At 44.3% G+C, this 26127-nt stretch overlaps 1 protein-coding gene across 12 annotated transcripts in view; it reads right to left on the reverse strand.

Moving 5' to 3' along the window:
- Positions 1-278: 278 nt before the first annotated feature.
- LOC118936570 (nuclear protein MDM1-like) overlaps positions 279-26127 on the reverse strand; it is a 38176-nt gene continuing 12327 nt past the window's right edge. For 3 of the 12 annotated variants that reach the window (XM_036956643.1, XM_036956645.1, XM_036956646.1), the window contains 7 exons: positions 21392-21600; positions 20763-21017; positions 17067-17206; positions 15873-16006; positions 11609-11846; positions 4630-4698; positions 279-2311 (listed from right to left, as the gene is read on the reverse strand). In XM_036956643.1, the coding sequence (XP_036812538.1) occupies positions 2202-2311; positions 4630-4698; positions 11609-11846; positions 15873-16006; positions 17067-17206; positions 20763-21017; positions 21392-21600 (1155 nt within the window). In that variant the 3' untranslated portion in view covers positions 279-2201. The remainder of the gene's footprint in view (positions 2312-4629; positions 4699-11608; positions 11847-15872; positions 16007-17066; positions 17207-20762; positions 21018-21391; positions 21601-26127) is intronic. The other 9 variants (XR_005038466.1, XR_005038462.1, XR_005038465.1 and 6 more) reach the window with 9 other exon arrangements.

Raw genomic sequence — 26127 nt, forward strand, 5'->3', positions numbered from 1 at the left:
CTGCCTGTTCAGAGGCAGAACGACAGATTTGTACCTTGTCAGCTCGGGGATTTGAATTTGCAACCTTCCGGTTACTAGTTCCAACACTCTAACCGCTAGGCTACCCTGCCTGCCCCAATATCTTCTGAAGGCTCTGTTAAAGGACTAGGGTGCTATTTTGGGAAACATGTTGATTAAATGAAACACGTCCATCACCTACGGAACAACAATATTGCAGTGGATTGCTACAAAAGGCTATTCTATGTACAGGAAGTCAATGAGACAGCTGAATGCATACCGATTGTTCCAACATTTATTTAATATTTCCTCTCAACAGTTGTTGTATCCAAACACACAGTGTATATCTCTTATACAAACCTATACAACATGTTTCAATTGCATCAATGTTGATTCGTAGTAGCAGTAGTAGTGCATAATTCACTTTCCAACAAGGATAGTGTATCAAGAAATATATGAACAATGCAGAATCGATAATACAGTAAAAAGATAAGTTATCGATAATACAGTACAAAGATAAGTTATCGATAATACAGTACAAAGATAAGTTATCGATAATACAGTACAAAGATAAGTTATCGATAATACAGTAAAAAGATAAGTTATCGATAATACAGTACAAAGATAAGTTAGCGATAATACAGTACAAAGATAAGTTATCGATAATACAGTAAAAAGATAAGTTATCGATAATACAGTACAAAGATAAGTTATCGATAATACAGTAAAAATATAAATTACAATAAAAAAGTGGTTCTCCATATAATAAAACAAAATAATTTAAAATAAATACAAACCTAGTTCTTTACACTTCATTCAATACATTATTACAAAACATCTGAACTAAATTCATACAAATAGGGAGGGTATCCCAGACACTCTAGTTATATACACCCAGATTCAACCTAGTAGTCTGGACACTCTGGTTATATAAACCCAGATTCAACCTAGTAGTCTGGTTATATACACCCAGATTCAGTCTAGTAGTCTGGACACTGGTTATATAAACCCAGATTCAACCTAGTAGTCTGGTTATATACACCCAGATTCAGTCTAGTAGTCTGGACACTGGTTATATAAACCCAGATTCAACCTAGTAGTCTGGTTATATACACCCAGATTCAACCTAGTAGTCTGGACACTCTGGTTATATAAACCCAGATTCAGTCTAGTAGTCTGGACACTCTGGTTATATACACCCAGATTCAACCTAGTAGTCTGGTTATATACACCCAGATTCAACCTAGTAGTCTGGTTATATACACCCAGATTCAACCTAGTAGTCTGGTTATATACACCCAGATTCAGTCTAGTAGTCTGGACACTCTGGTTATATACACCCAGATTCAACCTAGTAGTCTGGACACTCTGGTTATATAAACCCAGATTCAGTCTAGTAGTCTGGACACTCTGGTTATATAAACCCAGATTCAACCTAGTAGTCTGGACACTCTGGTTATATAAACCCAGATTCAGTCTAGTAGTCTGGACACTCTGGTTATATAAACCCAGATTCAGTCTAGTAGTCTGGACACTCTGGTTATATAAACCCAGATTCAGTCTAGTAGTCTGGACACTCTGGTTATATACACCCAGATTCAACCTAGTAGTCTGGACACTCTGGTTATATAAACCCAGATTCAGTCTAGTAGTCTAGACACTCTGGTTATATAAACCCAGATTCAGTCTAGAAGTCTGGTCATATAAACCCAGATTCAGTCTAGTAGTCTGGACACTCTGGTTATATAAACCCAGATTCAGTCTAGTAGTCTGGTTATATACACCCAGATTCAGTCTAGTAGTCTGGACACTCTGGTTATATAAACCCAGATTCAGTCTAGTAGTCTGGACACTCTGGTTATATACACCCAGATTCAACCTAGTAGTCTGGACACTCTGGTTATATACACCCAGATTCAGTCTAGTAGTCTGGACACTCTGGTTATATACACCCAGATTCAGTCTAGTAGTCTAGACACTCTGGTTATATAAACCCAGATTCAGTCTAGTAGTCTGGACACTCTGGTTATATAAACCCAGATTCAGTCTAGTAGTCTGGTGTGCATTGTGGGGGGGGGGGGGGTCAGTGCTTCCTGTTATCTCTTCCCCCAGAAGTCATCCTTCCTCCTCTTAACAGTAGTGCACTACATAGGGAATAGTGTTCCATTTGGAATGCACTGTGAGGGGGAGGGCAGTGCTTCCTGTTATCTCTTCCCCCAGAAGTGGTCCTTCCTCCTCTGGGCTCGGTCCAGGACCTGGGAGGCCATAGAGCAGGACGCTGCTGACCTGGATGAGATCTGGGACATCCTGTCATCTGGAGGGTTCACCAAGGGTCAGGGGTCAGAGGTTAGCCAGGTCGGGGAGAGAGTGATCGGCTGACTCCCAAAGATTTAGAACCTCAGCTATCCTTTATCTTTTATGTCATGGAGATATTGAAGCAAATGTCTCATTTTTATTTAGTGTAAGAGGCGGTGTCCCTTCCCTTGTATCAAGACTTTAACACTGAAATGACCCCTAAACTTGCCTTTGACACTGAAATGACCCCTAAGCCTGACTTTAACACTGAAATGACCCCTAAGCCTGACTTTAACACTGAAATGACCCCTAAGCCTGACTTTAACACTGAAATGACCCCTAAGCCTGACTTTAACACTGAAATGACCCCTAAGCCTGACTTTAACACTGAAATGACCCCTAAGCCTGACTTTAACACTGGAATGACCCCTAAACCTGACTTTAACACTGGAATGACCCCTAAGCCTGACTTTAACACTGAAATGACCCCTAAGCCTGACTTTAACACTGGAATGACCCCTAAGCCTGCCTTTAACACTGAAATGACCCCTAAGCCTGCCTTTAACACTGAAATGACCCCTAAGCCTGCCTTTAACACTGAAGACCAACATCAGCCTAGTTAGTCTACTTGTGATAAACTGAGCTTTAACTTATCCAGAAGTCCAGGACACCAGAGGGGTATACTACAGAACAGGATAAAGGAGTTAGCCAGATAAGAAAAATATATATATATTTATAAGCCTGAAATGGGCATCGTCTAATTGAGTCAACAACCAAAAACATATATTTAAGTTTAGGTTTCTAAATGAACCAGAAAATGTACATATTATCAGACTAATGTGAAGAAGCTTGTTACTGCTACATTACCTTCATTATCAGACTAGTGTGAAGAAGCTTGTTACTGCTACATTACCTTCATTATCAGACCAATGTGAAGAAGCTTGTTACTGCTACATTACCTTCATTATCAGACCAATGTGAAGAAGTTTGTTACTGCTACATTACCTTCATTATCAGACTAGTGTGAAGAAGCTTGTTACTGCTACATTACCTTCATGATCAGACCAATGTGAAGAAGCTTGTTACTGCTACATTACCTTCATTATCAGACTAATGTGAAGAAGCTTGTTACTGCTACATTACCTTCATGATCAGACTAATGTGAAGAAGCTTGTTACTGCTACATTACCTTCATTATCAGACTAGTGTGAAGAAGCTTGTTACTGCTACATTACCTTCATTATCAGACTAGTGTGAAGAAGCTTGTTACTGCTACATTACCTTCATTATCAGACTAATGTGAAGAAGCTGGTTACTGCTACATTACCTTCATTATCAGACTAATGTGAAGAAGCTTGTTACTGCTACAGTACCTTCATTATCAGACTAATGTGAAGAAGCTTGTTACTGCTACATTACCTTCATTATCAGACTAATGTGAAGAAGCTTGTTACTGCTACATTACCTTCATTATCAGACTAATGTGACGAAGCTTGTTACTGCTACATTACCTTCATTATCGGACTAATGTGAAGAAGCTTGTTACTGCTACATTACCTTCATTATCAGACCAATGTGGGGAAGCTTGTTACTGCTACATTACCTTCATTATCAGACCAATGTGACGAAGCTTGTTACTGCTACATTACCTTCATTATCAGACTAATGTGAAGAAGCTTGTTACTGCTACATTACCTTCATTATCAGACTAGTGTGAAGAAGCTCGTTACTGCTACATTACCTTCATTATCAGACTAATGTGAAGAAGCTTGTTACTGCTACATTACCTTCATTATCAGACTAGTGTGAAGAAGCTCGTTACTGCTACATTACCTTCATTATCAGACTAATGTGAAGAAGTTTGTTACTGCTACATTACCTTCATTATCGGACCAATGAAGAAGCTTGTTACTGCTACATTACCTTCATTATCAGACTAGTGTGAAGAAGCTTGTTACTGCTACATTACCTTCATTATCAGACCAATGTGAAGAAGCTTGTTACTGCTACATTACCTTCATTATCAGACTAGTGTGAAGAAGCTTGTTACTGCTACATTAGCTTCATTATCAGACTAATGTGAAGAAGATTGTTACTGCTACATTACCTTCATTATCAGGCTAATGTGAAGAAGCTTGTTACTGCTACATTACCTTCATTATCAGACTAGTGTGAAGAAGCTTGTTACTGCTACATTACCTTCATTATCAGACCAATGTGAAGAAGCTTGTTACTGCTACATTACCTTCATTATCAGACTAGTGTGAAGAAGCTTGTTACTGCTACATTACCTTCATTATCAGACCAATGTGAAGAAGCTTGTTACTGCTACATTACCTTCATCATCAGTTCCACAGCCACCACCAGGACACAGCAGCAGCTCAGACGTCCTCAGGCCTAAATTACCTAGAGTAGAGAAGACAATGGACGCCTGTTCTGTTAGTTGTTGTTGTTTAGGGGTTACATGTAAATGTCTAGATAACAGTACATTTTAGAGTTCCATGTTATTACACATGATGCACAATACTGCTGCAGTTATAGCCTGTTGTCTTCCAATCAACTCCATAGTAGTTTCTACCTCCGGTGCTTCTTATCCCAGGTCTTTCTACCTCCGGTGCTTCTTATCCCAGGTCTTTCTACCTCAGGTCTTTCTACCTCAGGTCTTTCTACCTCAGGTCTTTCTACCTCAGGTCTTTCTACCTCAGGTCTTTCTACCTCCGGTGCTTCTTATCCCAGGTCTTTCTACCTCAGGTCTTTCTACCTCAGGTCTTTCTACCTCAGGTCTTTCTACCTCAGGTCTTTCTACCTCAGGTCTTTCTACCTCAGGTCTTTCTACCTCAGGTCTTTCTACCTCAGGTCTTTCTACCTCAGGTCTTTCTACCTCAGGTCTTTCTTACCCCAGGTGTTTCTACCCCAGGTGTGGCTAACCCCAGGTCTTTCTACCCCAGGTGTGGCTAACCCCAGGTCTTTCTACCTCAGGTGTTTCTACCTCAGGTGTTTCTTATCCCAGGTGTGTCTAACCCCAGGTGCGTCTAACCCCAGGTGCGTCTAACCCCAGGTGCGTCTAACCCCATGTGTGTCTACCCCAGGTGTTTCTACCCCAGGTGTGTCTAACCCCAGGTGTGTCTAACCCCAGGTGTGTCTAACCCCATGTGTTTCTACCCCAGGTGTGTCTAACCCCAGGTCTTTCTACCCCAGGTCTTTCTACCCCAGGTGTTTCTACCTCAGGTGTTTCTACCTCAGGAGTTTCTTATCCCAGGTGTTTCTACCCCAGGTGTTTCTACCCCAGGTGTTTCTACCCCAGGTGTTTCTACCCCAGGTGTGTCTTACCCCAGGTGTTTCTACCCCAGGTGTTTCTACCTCAGGTGTTTCTACCCCAGGTGTTTCTACCCCAGGTGTGTCTACCCCAGGTGTTTCTACCTCAGGTGTGTCTACCTCAGGTGTTTCTACCCCAGGTGTTTCTACCCCAGGTGTTTCTACCCCAGGTGTTTCTACCCCAGGTGTTTCTACCCCAGGTGTGTCTACCCCAGGTGTGTCTACCCCAGGTGTTTCTACCCCAGGTGTTTCTACCTCAGGTGTTTCTACCCCAGGTGTGTCTAACCCCAGGTGTGTCTAACCCCAGGTGTTTCTACCCCAGGTGTGTCTAACCCCAGGTGTGTCTAACCCCAGGTGTTTCTACCCCAGGTGTGTCTAACCCCAGGTCTTTCTACCCCAGGTCTTTCTACCCCAGGTCTTTCTACCTCAGGTGTTTCTACCTCAGGTGTTTCTACCTCAGGAGTTTCTTATCCCAGGTGTTTCTACCTCAGGTGTTTCTACCTCAGGTGTTTCTACCCCAGGTGTTTCTACCCCAGGTGTTTCTACCCCAGGTCTTTCTACCCCAGGTCTTTCTACCTCAGGTGTTTCTACCTCAGGTGTTTCTACCTCAGGTGTTTCTACCTCAGGTGTGTCTACCCCAGGTGTGTCTACCCCAGGTGTGTCTACCTCAGGTGTTTCTACCCCAGGTGTTTCTACCCCAGGTGTTTCTACCCCAGGTGTTTCTACCTCAGGTGTTTCTACCCCAGGTGTTTCTACCTCAGGTGTTTCTACCCCAGGTGTTTCTACCCCAGGTGTGTCTACCTCAGGTGTTTCTACCTCAGGTGTGTCTACCTCAGGTGTTTCTACCCCAGGTGTTTCTACCCCAGGTGTTTCTACCCCAGGTGGGGTAGACACCTGGGGTTAGACACACCTGGGGTTAGACACACCTGGGGTAGAAACACCTGGGGTTAGACACACCTGGGGTTAGACACACCTGGGGTAGAAACACCTGGGGTAGAAACACCTGGGGTAGAAACACCTGAGGTAGAAACACCTGGGGTAGAAACACCTGGGGTAGAAACACCTGGGGTAGAAACACCTGGGGTAGAAACACCTGAGGTAGACACACCTGGGGTAGACACACCTGGGCATCGGACCGAGGCTCTGCATCTGTCCTCGTGCTCCTAGACCTTAGTGCTGCTTTTGATACCATCGATCACCACATTCTTTTGGAGAGATTGGAAACCCAAATTGGTCTACACGGACAAGTTCTGGCCTGGTTTAGATCTTATCTGTCGGAAAGATATCAGTTTGTCTCTGTGAATGGTCTGTCCTCTGACAAATCAACTGTAAATTTCGGTGTTCCTCAAGGTTCCGTTTTAGGACCACTATTGTTTTCACTATATATTTTACCTCTTGGGGATGTTATTCGAAAACATAATGTTAACTTTCACTGCTATGCGGATGACACACAGCTGTACATTTCAATTAAACATGGTGAAGCCCCAAAATTGCCCTTGCTAGAAGAATGTGTTTCAGACATAAGGAAGTGGATGGCTGCAAACTTTCTACTTTTAAACTCGGACAAAACAGAGATGCTTGTTCTAGGTCCCAAGAAACAAAGAGATCTTCTGTTGAATCTGACAATTAATCTTAATGGTTGTACAGTCGTCTCAAATAAAACTGTGAAGGACCTCGGCGTTACTCTGGACCCTGATCTCTCTTTTGAAGAACATATCAAGACCATTTCAAGGACAGCTTTTTTCCATCTACGTAACATTGCAAAAATCAGGAACTTTCTGTCCAAAAATGATGCAGAAAAATTAATCCATGCTTTTGTCACTTCCAGGTTAGACTACTGCAATGCTCTACTTTCTGGCTACCTGGATAAAGCACTAAATAAACTTCAGTTAGTGCTAAATACGGCTGCTAGAATCCTGACTAGAACCAAAAAATTTGATCATATTACTCCAGTGCTAGCCTCCCTACACTGGCTTCCTGTTAAAGCAAGGGCTGATTTCAAGGTTTTACTGCTAACCTACAAAGCATTACATGGGCTTGCTCCTATCTATCTCTCTGATTTGGTCCTGCCGTACATACCTACACGTACGCTACGGTCACAAGACGCAGGCCTCCTAATTGTCCCTAGAATTTTTAAGCAAACAGCTGGAGGCAGGGCTTTCTCCTATAGAGCTCCATTTTTATGGAACGGTCTGCCTACCCATGTCAGAGACGCAAACTCGGTCTCAACCTTTAAGTCTCTACTGAAGACTCATCTCTTCAGTGGGTCATATGATTGAGTGTAGTCTGGCCCAGGAGTGGGAGGGTGAACGGAAAGGCTCTGGAGCAACGAACCACCCTTGCTGTCTCTGCCTGGCCGGTTCCCCTCTTTCCACTGGGATTCTCTGCCTCTAACCCTATTACAGGGGCTGAGTCACTGGCTTTACTGGGGCTCTCTCATGCCGTCCCTGGAGGAGGTGCGTCACCTGAGTGGGTTGAGTCACTGATGTGGTCATCCTGTCTGGGTTGGCGCCCCCCCCCCCCCCCTTAAGTTGTGCCGTGGCGGAGGTCTTTGTGGGCTATACTCAGCCTTGTCTCAGGATGGTAAGTTGGTGGTTGAAGATATCCCTCTAGTGGTGTGGGGGCTGTGCTTTGGCAAAGTGGGTGGGGTTATATCCTTCCTGTTTGGCCCTGTCCGGGGGTGTCCTCGGAGTGGGCCACAGTGTCTCCTGACCCCTCCTGTCTCAGCCTCCAGTATTTATGCTGCAGTAGTTTATGTGTCGGGGGGCTAGGGTCAGTTTGTTATATCTGGAGTACTTCTCCTGTCCTATTCGGTGTCCTGTGTGAATCTAAGTGTGCGTTCTCTAATTCTCTCCTTCTCTCTTTCTCTCTCTCGGAGGACCTGAGCCCTAGGACCATGCCCCAGGACTACCTGACATGATGACTCCTTGCTGTCCCCAGTCCACCTGGCTGTGCTGCTGCTCCAGTTTCAACTGTTCTGCCTTATTATTATTCGACCATGCTGATCATTTATGAACATTTGAACATCTTGGCCATGTTCTGTTATAATCTCCACCCGGCACAGCCAGAAGAGGACTGGCCATCCCACATATGCTCTCTCTAATTCTCTCTTTCTTTCTCTCTCTCGGAGGACCTGAGCCCTAGGACCATGCCCCAGGAATACCTGACATGATGACTCCTTGCTGTCCCCAGTCCACCTGACTGTGCTGCTGCTCCAGTTTCAACTATTCTGCCTTATTATTATTCGACCATGCTGGTCATTTATGAACATTTGAACATCTTGACCATGTTTTGTTATAATCTCCACCCGGCACAGCCAGAAGAGGACTGGCCACCCCACATAGCCTGGTTCCTCTCTAGGTTTCTTCCTAGGTTTTGGCCTTTCTAGGGAGTTTTTCCTAGCCACCGTGCTTCTTCACCTGCATTGCTTGCTGTTTGGGGTTTTAGGCTGGGTTTCTGTACAGCACTTTGAGATATCAGCTGATGTACGAAGGGCTATATAAAATAAATTTGATTGATTGATTGATGTCTACCCCAGGTGTTTCTACCCCAGGTGTTTCTACCCCAGGTGTTTCTACCTCAGGTGTTTCTACCTCAGGTGTTTCTACCTCAGGTGTTTCTACCTCAGGTGTTTCTACCCCAGGTGTGTCTACCCCAGGTGTGTCTACCCCAGGTGTGTCTACCCCAGGTGTTTCTACCCCAGGTGTGTCTACCTCAGGTGTTTCTACCCCAGGTGTGGCTAACCCCAGGTCTTTCTACCCCAGGTGTGGCTAACCCCAGGTCTTTCTACCTCAGGTGTTTCTACCTCAGGTGTTTCTACCCCAGGTGTGGCTAACCCCAGGTCTTTCTACCCCAGGTGTGGCTAACCCCAGGTCTTTCTACCTCAGGTGTTTCTACCTCAGGTGTTTCTACCCCAGGTGTTTCTACCCCAGGTGTTTCTACCCCAGGTGTAGGCCTATTGTTTTGAAAATAAACTGAATGGGGGGGTGGGGAGGGGGGGTTCTGGAGTGGAGTCAGGAATGGAGGGAGACGTGAGGAAGAGAAAGAGGTGAGGACTCTGGGAGAGAGAAAGGGAATTCCCCCAATTGTGATACCCTGGCATCGACTTCTGTATCTTTTGTCCTGAGGAGAAAGAAGCAGCTAGGAACTACAACACTAGACAATATCTGGGCTGGCGGGAAGGAACGAGGAGCGGACTACAACAGATCTGGGACCAGGTTTTGTTACGCAACAGTAGAATATGCTGAGAAAAGCCACAAACTGTAAAGATGTCTCAGCAGTAGAGAGAGAGAGAGAGAGACCCCACCCCACAGGGACTCAGTTAAACAGACTGACCTATATACTGTAGAGGTGGCGGAAACCTGACACACACACACACCTCCCATCAACGGTAAATGACGCTCATTGTCACATTTATATGAGCGTTTAAGTCTCGTAAACTGTCTTTGATGAGGCAATGCAGTGTTTTTATTGGCCCAGAACTATTTGGGGTGATGATGTGATGGGACAACGTCACACAGGTTGAATTAAGGACGCAGATACAGCATCCCATATGCCAGTAATGTAAAAGTGGTTTGATCAGTCAAAAACCAAGGAAATGTAGATGTTAAGTTCAACTGCTGATGCTGTTCGTAGACAGACAGTACCACACTACTACAGTACCACACTACTACTACAGTACCACACTACAACAGTACCACACCACTACAGTACCACACTACTACAGTACCACACTACTACTACAGTACCACACTACAACAGTACCACACCACTACAGTACCACACTACTACAGTACCACACTACTACTACAGTACCACACTACAACAGTACCACACCACTACAGTACCACACTACTACAGTACCACACTACTACTACAGTACCACACTACAACAGTACCACACCACTACAGTACCACACTACTACAGTACCACACTACTACTACAGTACCACACTACAACAGTACCACACCACTACAGTACCACACTACTACAGTACCACACTACTACTACAGTACCACACTACAACAGTACCACACCACTACAGTACCACACTACTACAGTACCACACTACTACTACAGTACCACACTACAACAGTACCACACCACTACAGTACCACACTACTACAGTACCACACTACTACTACAGTACCACACTACAACAGTACCACACCACTACAGTACCACACTACTACAGTAGGCACCAGTGAGGTCCTCAGGACAGTTACCATTATGACAGACAGCACCACACTACTACAGTACCACACTACTACTACAGTACCACACTACTACAGTAGGTACCAGTGAGGTCCTCAGGACAGTTACCATTATGACAGACAGTACCACACTACTACAGTAGGTACCAGTGAGGTCCTCAGGACAGTTACCATTATGACAGACAGTACCACACTACTACAGTAGGTACCAGTGAGGTCCTCAGGACAGTTACCATTATGACAGACAGTACCACACTACTACAGCACCACACTACTACAGTACCACACTACTACAGTACCACACCACTACAGTACCACACCACTACAGTACCACACTACTAAACTACCACACTACTACAGTACCACACCACTACACTACCACACTACTACAGTACCACACTACTACAGTAGGTACCAGTGAGGTCCTCAGGACAGTTACCATTATGACAGACAGTACCACACTACTACACTACCACACTACTACAGTACCACACCACTACAGTACCACACCACTACAGTACCACACTACTAAACTACCACACTACTACAGTACCACACCACTACACTACCACACTACTACAGTACCACACTACTACAGTAGGTACCAGTGAGGTCCTCAGGACAGTTACCATTATGACAGACAGTACCACACTACTACACTACCACACTACTACAGTACCACACCACTACAGTACCACACCACTACACTACCACACTACTAAACTACCACACTACTACAGTACCACACTACTACAGTAGGTACCAGTGAGGTCCTCAGGACAGTTACCGTTATGTTGGAACTCTGGGTCTCTGAGCGTCCCCTGGATGCGGTTAACAGGTGCCGGGACGGCGGCGTCGGGTTGTCCGCTGGTAGTGCGTTTACGGGAGGCTTTGGCCCCCGGTGGAGGATCAGGGGGGTTCTCCGGAGAGGTCTCCCCCGACCAGGAGTCCTCTCTCAGGGGGAGGGGGTCCACAGTAGTCACCCCTGCTGCAGGAGAGGACTGGGGCCTATTCCGCTCCTCATTCTGATCGAGACACAACATCAGATTCACTAACTAACCAGACTAGAGGAACCTATAACAGAGAGCATTAACAAGACATAGGCATTACAACCAGCCCGGGACAATGTTCTTATCTTAGTCGAAACACGAGCAAATACAATCAATCAATCAATTTATAAAGCTTTTTTAAATCAGCACAGAAGTTATCACAACGTGTTTTTACAGTAACCCTGCCTATAAATTACTACAAGACGAATCTTCTCACCAAGGAGAAGCCTATAAATTACTACAAGATGTATCTTCTCACCAAGGAGAAGCCTATACATTACTACAATATGTATCTTCTCACCAAGGAGAAGCCTATACATTACTACAAGATGTATCTTCTCACCAAGGAGAAGCCTATACATTACTACAAGATGTATCTTCTCACCAAGGAGAAGCCTATACATTACTACAAGATGTATCTTCTCACCAAGGAGAAGCCTATACATTACTACAAGATGTATCTTCTCACCAAGGAGAAGCCTATAAATACTACAAGATGTATCTTCTCACCAAGGAGAAGCCTATACATTACTACAAGATGTATCTTCTCACCAAGGAGAAGCCTATACATTACTACAAGATGTATCTTCTCACCAAGGAGAAGCCTATACATTACTACAAGATGTATCTTCTCACCAAGGAGAAGCCTATAAATACTACAAGATGTATCTTCTCACCAAGGAGAAGCCTATACATTACTACAAGATGTATCTTCTCACCAAGGAGAAGCCTATACATTACTACAAGATGTATCTTCTCACCAAGGAGAAGCCTATAAATTACTACAAGATGTATCTTCTCACCAAGGAGAAGCCTATAAATTACTACAAGATGTATCTTCTCACCAAGGAGAAGCCTATACATTACTACAAGATGTATCTTCTCACCAAGGAGAAGCCTATACATTACTACAAGATGTATCTTCTCACCAAGGAGAAGCCTATACATTACTACAAGATGTATCTTCTCACCAAGGAGAAGCCTATAAATTACTACAAGATGTATCTTCTCACCAAGGAGAAGCCTATAAATTACTACAAGATGTATCTTCTCACCAAGGAGAAGCCTATACATTACTACAAGATGTATCTTCTCACCAAGGAGAAGCCTATAAATTACTACAAGATGTATCTTCTCACCAAGGAGAAGCCTATAAATTACTACAAGATGTATCTTCTCACCAAGGAGAAGCCTATACATTACTACAAGATGTATCTTCTCACCAAGGAGAAGCCTATACATTACTACAAGATGTATCTTCTCACCAAGGAGAAGCCTATACATTACTACAAGATGTATCTTCTCACCAAGGAGAAGCCTATAAATACTACAAGATGTATCTTCTCACCAAGGAGAAGCCCATAAATACTACAAGATGTATCTTCTCACCAAGGAGAAGCCTATAAATACTACAAGATGTATCTTCTCACCAAGGAGAAGCCTATACATTACTACAAGATGTATCTTCTCACCAAGGAGAAGCCTATAAATTACTACAAGATGTATCTTCTCACCAAGGAGAAGCCTATACATTACTACAAGATGTATCTTCTCACCAAGGAGAAGCCTATACATTACTACAAGATGTATCTTCTCACCAAGGAGAAGCCTATAAATTACTACAAGATGTATCTTCTCACCAAGGAGAAGACTATACATTACTACAAGATGTATCTTCTCACCAAGGAGAAGCCTATACATTACTACAAGATGTATCTTCTCACCAAGGAGAAGCCTATACATTACTACAAGATGTATCTTCTCACCAAGGAGAAGCCTATAAATTACTACAAGATGTATCTTCTCACCAAGGAGAAGCCTATACATTACTACAAGATGTATCTTCTCACCAAGGAGAAGCCTATAAATTACTACAAGATGTATCTTCTCACCAAGGAGAAGCCTATAAATTACTACAAGATGTATCTTCTCACCAAGGAGAAGCCTATACATTACTACAAGATGTATCTTCTCACCAAGGAGAAGCCTATACATTACTACAAGATGTATCTTCTCACCAAGGAGAAGCCTATACATTACTACAAGATGTATCTTCTCACCAAGGAGAAGACTATAAATTACTACAAGATGTATCTTCTCACCAAGGAGAAGCCTATACATTACTACAAGATGTATCTTCTCACCAAGGAGAAGCCTATACATTACTACAAGATGTATCTTCTCACCAAGGAGAAGCCTATACATTACTACAAGATGTATCTTCTCACCAAGGAGAAGCCTATACATTACTACAAGATGTATCTTCTCACCAAGGAGAAGCCTATACATTACTACAAGATGAATCTTCTCACCAAGGAGAAGCCTATACATTACTACAAGATGAATCTTCTCACCAAGGAGAAGCCTATAAATTACTACAAGATGTATCTTCTCACCAAGGAGAAGCCTATACATTACTACAAGATGTATCTTCTCACCAAGGAGAAGCCTATACATTACTACAAGATGTATCTTCTCACCAAGGAGAAGCCTATACATTACTACAAGATGAATCTTCTCACCAAGGAGAAGCCTATACATTACTACAAGATGTATCTTCTCACCAAGGAGAAGCCTATACATTACTACAAGATGTATCTTCTCACCAAGGAGAAGCCTATACATTACTACAAGATGTATCTTCTCACCAAGGAGAAGCCTATACATTACTACAAGATGTATCTTCTCACCAAGGAGAAGCCTATACATTACTACAAGATGTATCTTCTCACCAAGGAGAAGCCTATACATTACTACAAGATGTATCTTCTCACCAAGGAGAAGCCTATACATTACTACAAGATGTATCTTCTCACCAAGGAGAAGCCTATACATTACTACAAGATGTATCTTCTCACCAAGGAGAAGCCTATACATTACTACAAGATGAATCTTCTCACCAAGGAGAAGCCTATAAATTACTACAAGATGTATCTTCTCACCAAGGAGAAGCCTATAAATTACTACAAGATGTATCTTCTCACCAAGGAGAAGCCTATACATTACTACAATATGTATCTTCTCACCAAGGAGAAGCCTATAAATTACTACAAGATGTATCTTCTCACCAAGGAGAAGCCTATACATTACTACAAGATGTATCTTCTCACCAAGGAGAAGCCTATAAATTACTACAAGATGTATCTTCTCACCAAGGAGAAGCCTATACATTACTACAAGATGTATCTTCTCACCAAGGAGAAGCCTATACATTACTACAAGATGTATCTTCTCACCAAGGAGAAGCCTATACATTACTACAAGATGTATCTTCTCACCAAGGAGAAGCCTATAAATTACTACAAGATGTATCTTCTCACCAAGGAGAAGCCTATACATTACTACAAGATGTATCTTCTCACCAAGGAGAAGCCTGTACATTACTACAAGATGTATCTTCTCACCAAGGAGAAGCCTATAAATTACTACAAGATGTATCTTCTCACCAAGGAGAAGCCTATAAATTACTACAAGATGTATCTTCTCACCAAGGAGAAGCCTATAAATTACTACAAGATGTATCTTCTCACCAAGGAGAAGCCTATACATTACTACAAGATGTATCTTCTCACCAAGGAGAAGCCTATACATTACTACAAGATGTATCTTCTCACCAAGGAGAAGCCTATACATTACTACAAGATGTATCTTCTCACCAAGGAGAAGCCTATACATTACTACAAGATGTATCTTCTCACCAAGGAGAAGCCTATACATTACTACAAGATGTATCTTCTCACCAAGGAGAAGCCTATACATTACTACAAGATGTATCTTCTCACCAAGGAGAAGCCTATACATTACTACAAGATGTATCTTCTCACCAAGGAGAAGCCTATAAATTACTACAAGATGTATCTTCTCACCAAGGAGAAGCCTATACATTACTACAAGATGTATCTTCTCACCAAGGAGAAGCGTATACATTACTACAAGATGTATCTTCTCACCAAGGAGAAGCTCTACCCAACTATCCCGATATCCAGTGGTGTAGAATGTTACCTGTCTGGCTGCTCGTCGTGGCGAGGCCAGAGAGAGGCGTTTAAATGGGGGACGGCTTTTACCCAACGGAGGTTCACTTCTCTTCGCCCAGCCGTTAGCCTCCATCTTAGGAGGAGACACCAGGATAGCACCTCCTGACAAGACATTGGACAAGGTGATCACGTTTACCCTCTGGGGATCAATAAAGTTTTTTTTTTTTTTCAATTCAACACAGAACAGAAGTAATGAGCCATACTTTGATCTTGACTGTGATATGTGGTTGTTTATCTACTAAACAATGAGAATACTCTATAAGATGCTCTGGATATGAGTGTCTGATATGAGTGTCTGCTAAATGATTCAATTGTCATGTAAAATGTTGAAAACAGTGAGTTTAGTGTATTATATTGATGTGACCCATAACTGAACTGTGAAGATAAAAATAGTTTTTGAAAAAGTGTAGGCTGGATGCAAGCTAAGGTGGGAAGATGATGAGTCTGATGTCGGTTTGTTTCCACTATCACCTAGTTTATGGTGACACTGCCTCAACACAGTAGTTAGTTGGTTTGTTTCCACTATCACCTAGTTTATGGTGACACTGCCTCAACACAGTAGTTAGTTGGTTTGTTTCCACTATCACCTAGTTTATGGTGACACTGCCTCAACACAGTAGTTAGTTGGTTTGTTTCCACTATCACCTAGTTTATGGTGACACTGCCTCAACACAGTAGTTAGTTGGTTTGTTTCCACTATCACCTAGTTTATGGTGACACTGCCTCAACACAGTAGTTAGTTGGTTTGTTTCCACTATCACCTAGTTTATGGTGACACTGCCTCAACACAGTAGTTAGTTGGTTTGTTTCCACTATCACCTAGTTTATGGTGACACTGCCTCAACACAGTAGTTAGTTGGTTTGTTTCCACTATCACCTAGTTTATGGTGACACTGCCTCAACACAGTAGTTAGTTGGTTTGTTTCCACTATCACCTAGTTTATGGTCATGGTGAAACTGCTACTGGAGACAAACCCAGACTGGGTCGGACCACACACTGTCCCTGGAGACAAACCCAGACTGGGTCGGACCACACACTGTCCCTGGATCATTTATTTGATTGTTTTTGTACTAGTAACCTCTCTCTCAAAAATAAAAATTTGAATAAAAAGTTTGTCACAAAAATAAAAACAATATGTCAACAATATATCTGCTAGGTTACCAGTGGCTGGAGTCGTCAGGTCGTGGTGAGTTCTCTGAACAGTAGCGATCCTTTGCAGTGTGGGTGTGGGCATCCTGCCACCCTCTCTGGACCTGTGGGAGCCTGCTACAGACGACGAACGATGGTCCAGCACCCTCAGTCTGGAACACAGGCAGGCAGACAGGCAGACAGGCAGGCAGACAGGCAGGCAGACAGACAGACAGGACAGAGTCACACTGTGTCTCTAAAAATAGTAGCTCTTAAAATAAGTAACAAAATAATGATCGTCTCCAATATGGACAAAAACAGAGTGGAGGTAACAGAACTGACTGTCTCCAATATGGATATAAACAGAGTGGAGGTAACAGAACTGACTGTCTCCAATGTGGATATAAACAGAGTGGAGGTAACAGAACTGACTGTCTCCAATGTGGATATAAACAGAGTGGAGGTAACAGAACTGACTGTCTCCTATATGGATATAAACAGAGTGGAGGTAACAGAACTGACTGTCTCCAATATGGATATAAACAGAGTGGAGGTAACAGAACTGACTGTCTCCAATGTGGATATAAACAGAGTGGAGGTAACAGAACTGACTGTCTCCTATATGGATATAAACAGAGTGGAGGTAACAGAACTGACTGTCTCCAATATGGATATAAACAGAGTGGAGGAAACAGAACTGACTGTCTCCAATATGGATATAAACAGAGTGGAGGTAACAGAACTGACTGTCTCCAATATGGATATAAACAGAGTGGAGGTAACAGAACTGACTGTCTCCAATATGGATATAAACAGAGTGGAGGAAACAGAACTGACTGTCTCCAATCTGGATAAAAACAGAGTGGAGGTAACAGAACTGACTGTCTCCAATCTGGATATAAACAGAGTGGAGGTAACAGAACTGACTGTCTCCAATATGGATATAAACAGAGTGGAGGTAACAGAACTGACTGTCTCCAATATGGATATAAACAGAGTGGAGGAAACAGAACTGACTGTCTCCAATATGGATATAAACAGAGTGGAGGTAACATAACTGACTGTCTCCAATATGGATATAAACAGAGTGGAGGTAACAGAACTGACTGTCTCCAATATGGATATAAACAGAGTGGAGGTAACAGAACTGACTGTCTCCAATATGGATATAAACAGAGTGGAGGTAACAGAACTGACTGTCTCCAATATGGATATAAACAGAGTGGAGGTAACAGAACTGACTGTCTCCTATATGGATATAAACAGAGTGGAGGTAACAGAACTGACTGTCTCCAATGTGGATATAAACAGAGTGGAGGTAACAGAACTGACTGTCTCCTATATGGATATAAACAGAGTGGAGGTAACAGAACTGACTGTCTCCAATATGGATATAAACAGAGTGGAGGTAACAGAACTGACTGTCTCCAATGTGGATATAAACAGAGTGGAGGTAACAGAACTGACTGTCTCCTATATGGATATAAACAGAGTGGAGGTAACAGAACTGACTGTCTCCAATATGGATATAAACAGAGTGGAGGAAACAGAACTGACTGTCTCCAATATGGATATAAACAGAGTGGAGGTAACAGAACTGACTGTCTCCAATATGGATATAAACAGAGTGGAGGTAACAGAACTGACTGTCTCCAATATGGATATAAACAGAGTGGAGGAAACAGAACTGACTGTCTCCAATCTGGATAAAAACAGAGTGGAGGTAACAGAACTGACTGTCTCCAATCTGGATATACTCAGAGTGGAGGTAACAGAACTGACTGTCTCCAATATGGATATAAACAGAGTGGAGGTAACAGAACTGACTGTCTCCAATATGGATATAAACAGAGTGGAGGAAACAGAACTGACTGTCTCCAATATGGATATAAACAGAGTGGAGGTAACATAACTGACTGTCTCCAATATGGATATAAACAGAGTGGAGGTAACAGAACTGACTGTCTCCAATATGGATATAAACAGAGTGGAGGTAACAGAACTGACTGTCTCCAATATGGATATAAACAGAGTGGAGGTAACAGAACTGACTGTCTCCAATATGGATATAAACAGAGTGGAGGTAACAGAACTGACTGTCTCCTATATGGATATAAACAGAGTGGAGGTAACAGAACTGACTGTCTCCAATATGGATATAAACAGAGTGGAGGTAACAGAACTGACTGTCTCCAATGTGGATATAAACAGAGTGGAGGTAACAGAACTGACTGTCTCCAATATGGATATAAACAGAGTGGAGGTAACAGAACTGACTGTCTCCAATATGGATATAAACAGAGTGGAGGTAACAGAACTGACTGTCTCCTATATGGATATAAACAAAGTGGAGGTAACAGAACTGACTGTCTCCAATATGGATATAAACAGAGTGGAGGTAACAGAACTGACTGTCTCCAATATGGATATACTCAGAGTGGAGGTAACAGAACTGACTGTCTCCAATATGGATATAAACAGAGTGGAGGTAACAGAACTGACTGTCTCCAATATGGATATAAACAGAGTGGAGGAAACAGAACTGACTGTCTCCAATATGGATATAAACAGAGTGGAGGTAACATAACTGACTGTCTCCAATATGGATATAAACAGAGTGGAGGTAACAGAACTGACTGTCTCCAATATGGATATAAACAGAGTGGAGGTAACAGAACTGACTGTCTCCAATATGGATATAAACAGAGTGGAGGTAACAGAACTGACTGTCTCCAATATGGATATAAACAGAGTGGAGGTAACAGAACTGACTGTCTCCTATATGGATATAAACAGAGTGGAGGTAACAGAACTGACTGTCTCCAATATGGATATAAACAGAGTGGAGGTAACAGAACTGACTGTCTCCAATGTGGATATAAACAGAGTGGAGGTAACAGAACTGACTGTCTCCAATATGGATATAAACAGAGTGGAGGTAACAGAACTGACTGTCTCCAATATGGATATAAACAGAGTGGAGGTAACAGAACTGACTGTCTCCTATATGGATATAAACAAAGTGGAGGTAACAGAACTGACTGTCTCCAATATGGATATAAACAGAGTGGAGGTAACAGAACTGACTGTCTCCAATATGGATATAAACAGAGTGGAGGTAACAGAACTGACCGTCTCCAATATGGATATAAACAGAGTGGAGGTAACAGAACTGACTGTCTCCAATATGGATATAAACAGAGTGGAGGTAACAGAACTGACTGTCTCCAATATGGATATAAACAGAGTGGAGGTAACAGAACTGACTGTCTCCAATATGGATATAAACAGAGTGGAGGTAACAGAACTGACTGTCTCCAATATGGATATAAACAGAGTGGAGGTAACAGAACTGACTGTCTCCAATATGGATATAAACAGAGTGGAGGAAACAGAACTGACTGTCTCCAATATGGATATAAACAGAGGTAACAGAACTGACCGTCTCCAATATGGATATAAACAGAGTGGAGGTAACAGAACTGACTGTCTCCAATATGGATATAAACAGAGTGGAGGTAACAGAACTGACTGTCTCCAATATGGATATAAACAGAGTGGAGGTAACAGAACTGACTGTCTCCTATATGGATATAAACAGAGTGGAGGTAACAGAACTGACCGTCTCCTATATGGATATAAACAGAGTGGAGGTAACAGAGAACTCAGAGCCACTCAGTGAAAGCAGAAATCAACAGGAAATGGAGAGGGAATGAAACAACCACATACTCATCCTTTCTCTCATCCTTTCTCTCATCCTTTTTCTCCTTGTCCTCTTCTTCCTCTCTCTCCTCCCCTGTTCCACCCCCAGCCCCTGTCTCCTCCTCCCAGGCTAGTCTCCTCTGAATAGGTAGGTTAGGGGCTAAAGGGTTAAGGTGACCAGGGGGGCCTGCTGTGTCCCCAGCCCCCCGAGTGGAGCTCCTTCTACTGGACACGGGGGTGAGGGGAGGGGGTCCGGCTACGGAGCTGGAGCTACTGTCAACCCTACAGACACACAAGGAGAGGAGGAGGGAGGGAGAGGAGGGACACACAGAGAACATGACCTTAATAGGGTCAGATGTATTAAGACCCCAGTAAAGGACTCTCAGCATCAGTTTCCTCTACACCATATAGCTGGGTCAACCCCCCCATCCAGCTCTGTGGCTTCTACCCAGAAATATGAGGCTCTGCTTATAAGTCTAATCATTTGGCTACACTTGAATTTCAATTTCATTCTATACTTACAGAAGCCCGATTTTAAGGCCGAAAGTTGCACCCCATCTATGGGAAATCCTGAGCCAGATGTACTACACATCCAGCCCACACTAAAGACATGCTAATGTCATGCTATAGCCAGCTCTGTGGTCGGTCTCCCTCACCTAGCGAGATCCAGAGCCTGGGGGGTAGGACTCCTGTCTTCCTCCCCGTCCCCGGAACCTGTCCCAGAGCTGAGGTTAGAGGAGGAAGGGGTGGAGGCATCCCACAGCTGGTTCTGGTCCGACAGGATCTGGTTGAGGTGGAGGCGGGAGAAATGGGTCCCCCACGCCCTCTGTCTGTAGGCCTCCGCCTTCTTACGAAGCTCTCGCACCTGGGAGTATGGAGGATTGGTTGGTTGGTTGGTTGATAGCATTGCAGTATCTGAGGCAGCACATTAACAGCACATGGTAAGGGGGGAGGGGGGGGGGCCTTGCAGTATCTGTGGCAGCACATTAACAGAACGTGGTAAGGGGGGGGGGGGGGGCCTTGCAGTATCTGTGGCAGCACATTAACAGAACGTGGTAAGGGGGGGGGGGGGGGCCTTGCAGTATCTGTGGCAGCACATTAACAGAACGTGGTAAGGGGGGGGGGGGGGCCTTGCAGTATCTGAGGCAGCACATTAACAGCACATGGTAAGGGGGGGGGGGGCCTTGCAGTATCTGAGGCAGCACATTAACAGCACGTGGTAGGGGGGGGGGGGCCTTGCAATATCTGAGGCAGCACATTAACAGCACGTGGTAAGGGGGGGGGGGGGCCTTGCAGTATCTGAGGCAGCACATTAACAGCACATGGTAAGGGGGGGGGGGGCCTTGCAGTATCTGAGGCAGCACATTAACAGCACGTGGTAAGGGGGGGGGGGGCCTTGCAGTATCTGAGGCAGCACATTAACAGCACGTGGTAAAGGGGGGGGGGGCCTTGCAGTATCTGTGGCAGCACATTAACAGCACGTGGTAAGGGGGGGGGGGCCTTGCAGTATCTGAGGCAGCACATTAACAGCACGTGGTAAGGGGGGGGGCCTTGCAGTATCTGTGGCAGCACATTAACAGCACGTGGTAAGGGGGGGGGGGGGCCTTGCAGTATCTGAGGCAGCACATTAACAGAACGTGGTAAGGGGGGGGGCTTGCAGTATCTGAGGCAGCACATTAACAGAACGTGGTAAGGGGGGGGGCCTTGCAGTATCTGAGGCAGCACATTAACAGCACGTGGTAAGGGGGGGGGGGGGGCCTTGCAGTATCTGAGGCAGCACATTAACAGAACGTGGTAAGGGGGGGGGGGCCTTGCAGTATCTGAGGCAGCACATTAACAGCACGTGGTAAGGGGGGGGGGGCCTTGCAGTATCTGTGGCAGCACATTAACAGAACGTGGTAAGGGGGGGGGGGGGGCCTTGCAGTATCTGAGGCAGCACATTAACAGAACGTGGTAAGGGGGGGGGGGGCCTTGCAGTATCTGAGGCAGCACATTAACAGAACGTGGTAAGGGGGGGGGCCTTGCAGTATCTGAGGCAGCACATTAACAGAACGTGGTAAGGGGGGGGGGGGCCTTGCAGTATCTGTGGCAGCACATTAACAGAACGTGGTAAGGGGGGGGGGGCCTTGCAGTATCTGAGGCAGCACATTAACAGCACGTGGTAAGGGGGGGGGGGGGGGGGGCCTTGCAGTATCTGTGGCAGCACATTAACAGCACGTGGTAAGGGGGGGGGGCCTTGCAGTATCTGAGGCAGCACATTAACAGCACGTGGTAAGGGGGGGGGGGGGGGGCCTTGCAGTATCTGAGGCAGCACATTAACAGAACGTGGTAAGGGGGGGGGGCTTGCAGTATCTGAGGCAGCACATTAACAGCACGTGGTAAGGGGGGGGGGGGCCTTGCAGTATCTGAGGCAGCACATTAACAGAACGTGGTAAGGGGGGGGGCTTGCAGTATCTGTGGCATCAGAAGCAAAGGCAGCAGTTGTCGTTTAGTTTAGTTTAGTTGTCGTTCTTTTAGCTGCAAAGTCAACTTTCCTCTGATACTGATCACAAAAATCAGAGCTCTGTGAGTCAACACTTTCCTCTGGTACTGATCACAAAAATCAGAGCTCTGTGAGTCAACACTTTCCTCTGATACTGATCACAAAAATCAGAGCTCTGTGAGTCAACACTTTCCTCTGGTACTGATCACAAAAATCAGAGCTCTGTGAGTCAACACTTTCCTCTGATACTGATCACAAAAATCAGAGCTCTGTGAGTCAACACTTTCCTCTGATACTGATCACAAAAATCAGAGCTCTGTGAGTCAACACTTTCCTCTGGTACTGATCACAAAAATCAGAGCTCTGTGAGTCAACACTTTCCTCTGATACTGATCACAAAAATCAGAGCTCTGTGAGTCAACACTTTCCTCTGATACTGATCACAAAAATCAGAGCTCTGTGAGTCAACACTTTCCTCTGATACTGATCACAAAAATCAGAGCTCTGTGAGTCAACACTTTCCTCTGATACTGATCACAGGTGTGTGGTAGAGAGATCTCAACACAGAAAGTGTTATCAATAGCTTTAAGACACACACAATGATGCAACAGATGCCTGACTTTCATGCACACAAGCAAAGCCAGGGCACGACACAACACACACTGAGCTGGCATCTGGACCTAGACTGGCATCTGGACCTAGACTGGCATCTGGACCTAGACTGGCATCTGGACCTAGGCTGGCATCTGGACCTAGACTGGCATCTGGGCCTAGGCTGGCATCTGGGCCTAGGCTGGCATCTGGACCTAGGCTGGCATCTGGACCTAGACTGGCATCTGGACCTAGACTGGCATCTGGACCTAGGCTGGCATCTGGACCTAGACTGGCATCTGGACCTAGACTGGCATCTGAACCTAGGCTGGCATCTGGACCTAGACTGGCATCTGGACCTAGACTGGCATCTGGACCTAGGCTGGCATCTGGATCTAGGCTGGCATCTGAACCTAGGCTGGCATCTGAACCTAGGGTGGCATCTAGACCAAGACTGGCATCTGGACCTAGACTGGCATCTGGACCTAGGCTGGCATCTAGACCTAGGCTGGCATCTGGACCTAGACTGGCATCTGGACCTAGACTGGCATCTGGACCTAGACTGGCATCTGGACCTAGGCTGGTATCTGGACCTAGGCAGGCATCTGGACCTAGACTGGCATCTGGACCTAGACTGGCATCTGGACACAGTCTTCCTCCCTCTGTCCTTATATAGTGCACTACTTTTGACCAGGACCCATAGGCCTCTAGTAGTGCACTATATAGGGAATAGACTGATAGACTGGTAGACTGATAGACTGGTAGACTGATAGACTGATAGACTGGTAGACTGGTAGACTGATAGACTGGTAGACTGGTAGACTGGTAGACTGGTAGACTGATAGACTGGTAGACTGGTAGACTGATAGACTGATAGACTGATAGACTGGTAGACTGGTAGACTGAAAGACTGGTAGACTGATAGACTGATAGACTGATAGACTGATAGACTGGTAGACTGGTAGACTGGTAGACTGGTAGACTGGTAAACTGGTAAACTGGTAGACTGGTAAACTGGTAGACTGGTAAACTGGTAGACTGGTAAACTGGTAGACTGATAGACTGATAGACTGATATATTGATAGCTATCAGGACTTAGGAGAAGGGTTGATGTGAACTACTTTTCAACAGAATCAATTAGAGGTAGGTTACACTGAAATTCAACAGAAAATCCTCATTCAGCTGAAAAATAAAAACATCTCTTTCTGTCCTCATTGATTTCCTCAAATTAAACTAGAGCCCAGTTGAAATGACTTTGAGCCCGATCCTGGAGTGGAACATCAGATCAGATCAGACTTGGTCCAACTAACGGTCCTAAGAATTCCTTCATTATATTGGTCGTTATTAAACTACTTTACTTAGAAGACAAAACGGCAATCTAATTTCTAGAAAGTTCTTCCACATCTAGACTATATTTAGTACATTTCCATGAAGTTTATGGGCCAGGTTTCTACGTATCGTACAAGGCAAGGTACGGTTAACCACTCAGCATATTCAGGTTGAACGGAAAGAAGAACGCCGTCTAACCAACCTCCTGCTGACTCATTGTATTTATGCTGACATTGCCTGAAACACACACACACACACACACACACACACACACACACACACACACAGTGTTCTCATACAAGCACGCACACACATACACACACACACGCACACTCACAATTAATCTTTATAGCAACCTATCAGATCAACAATCTCAGGCCTAGATCTCAGGTATGAGGCCTTTCTGAAACTCAACAATCTCAGGCCTAGATCTCAGGTATGAGGCCTTTCTGAAACTCAACAATCTCAGGCCTAGATCTCAGGTATGAGGCCTTTCTGAAACTCAACAATATCAGGCCTAGATCTCAGGTATGAGGCCTTTCTGAAACTCAACAATCTCAGGCCTAGATCTCAGGTATGAGGCCTTTCTGAAACTCAACAATCTCAGGCCTAGATCTCAGGTATGAGGCCTTTCTGAAACTCAACAATCTCAGGCCTAGATCTCAGCTATGAGGCCTTTCTGAAACTCAACAATCTCAGGCCTAGATCTCAGGTATGAGGCCTTTCTGAAACTCAACAATCTCAGGCCTAGATCTCAGGTATGAGGCCTTTCTGAAACTCAACAATCTCAGGCCTAGATCTCAGGTATGAGGACTTTCTGAAACTCAACAATCTCAGGCCTAGATCTCAGGTATGAGGACTTTCTGAAACTCAACAATCTCAGGCCTAGATCTCAGGTATGAGGCCTTTCTGAAACTCAACCATCTCAGGCCTAGATCTCAGGTATGAGGCCTTTCTGAAACTCAACCATCTCAGGCCTAGATCTCAGGT

The sequence above is a fragment of the Oncorhynchus mykiss genome, chromosome 21, assembly GCF_013265735.2.
Source record: "Oncorhynchus mykiss isolate Arlee chromosome 21, USDA_OmykA_1.1, whole genome shotgun sequence".
In the NCBI taxonomy this organism is placed as follows: Eukaryota; Metazoa; Chordata; class Actinopteri; order Salmoniformes; family Salmonidae; genus Oncorhynchus; species Oncorhynchus mykiss.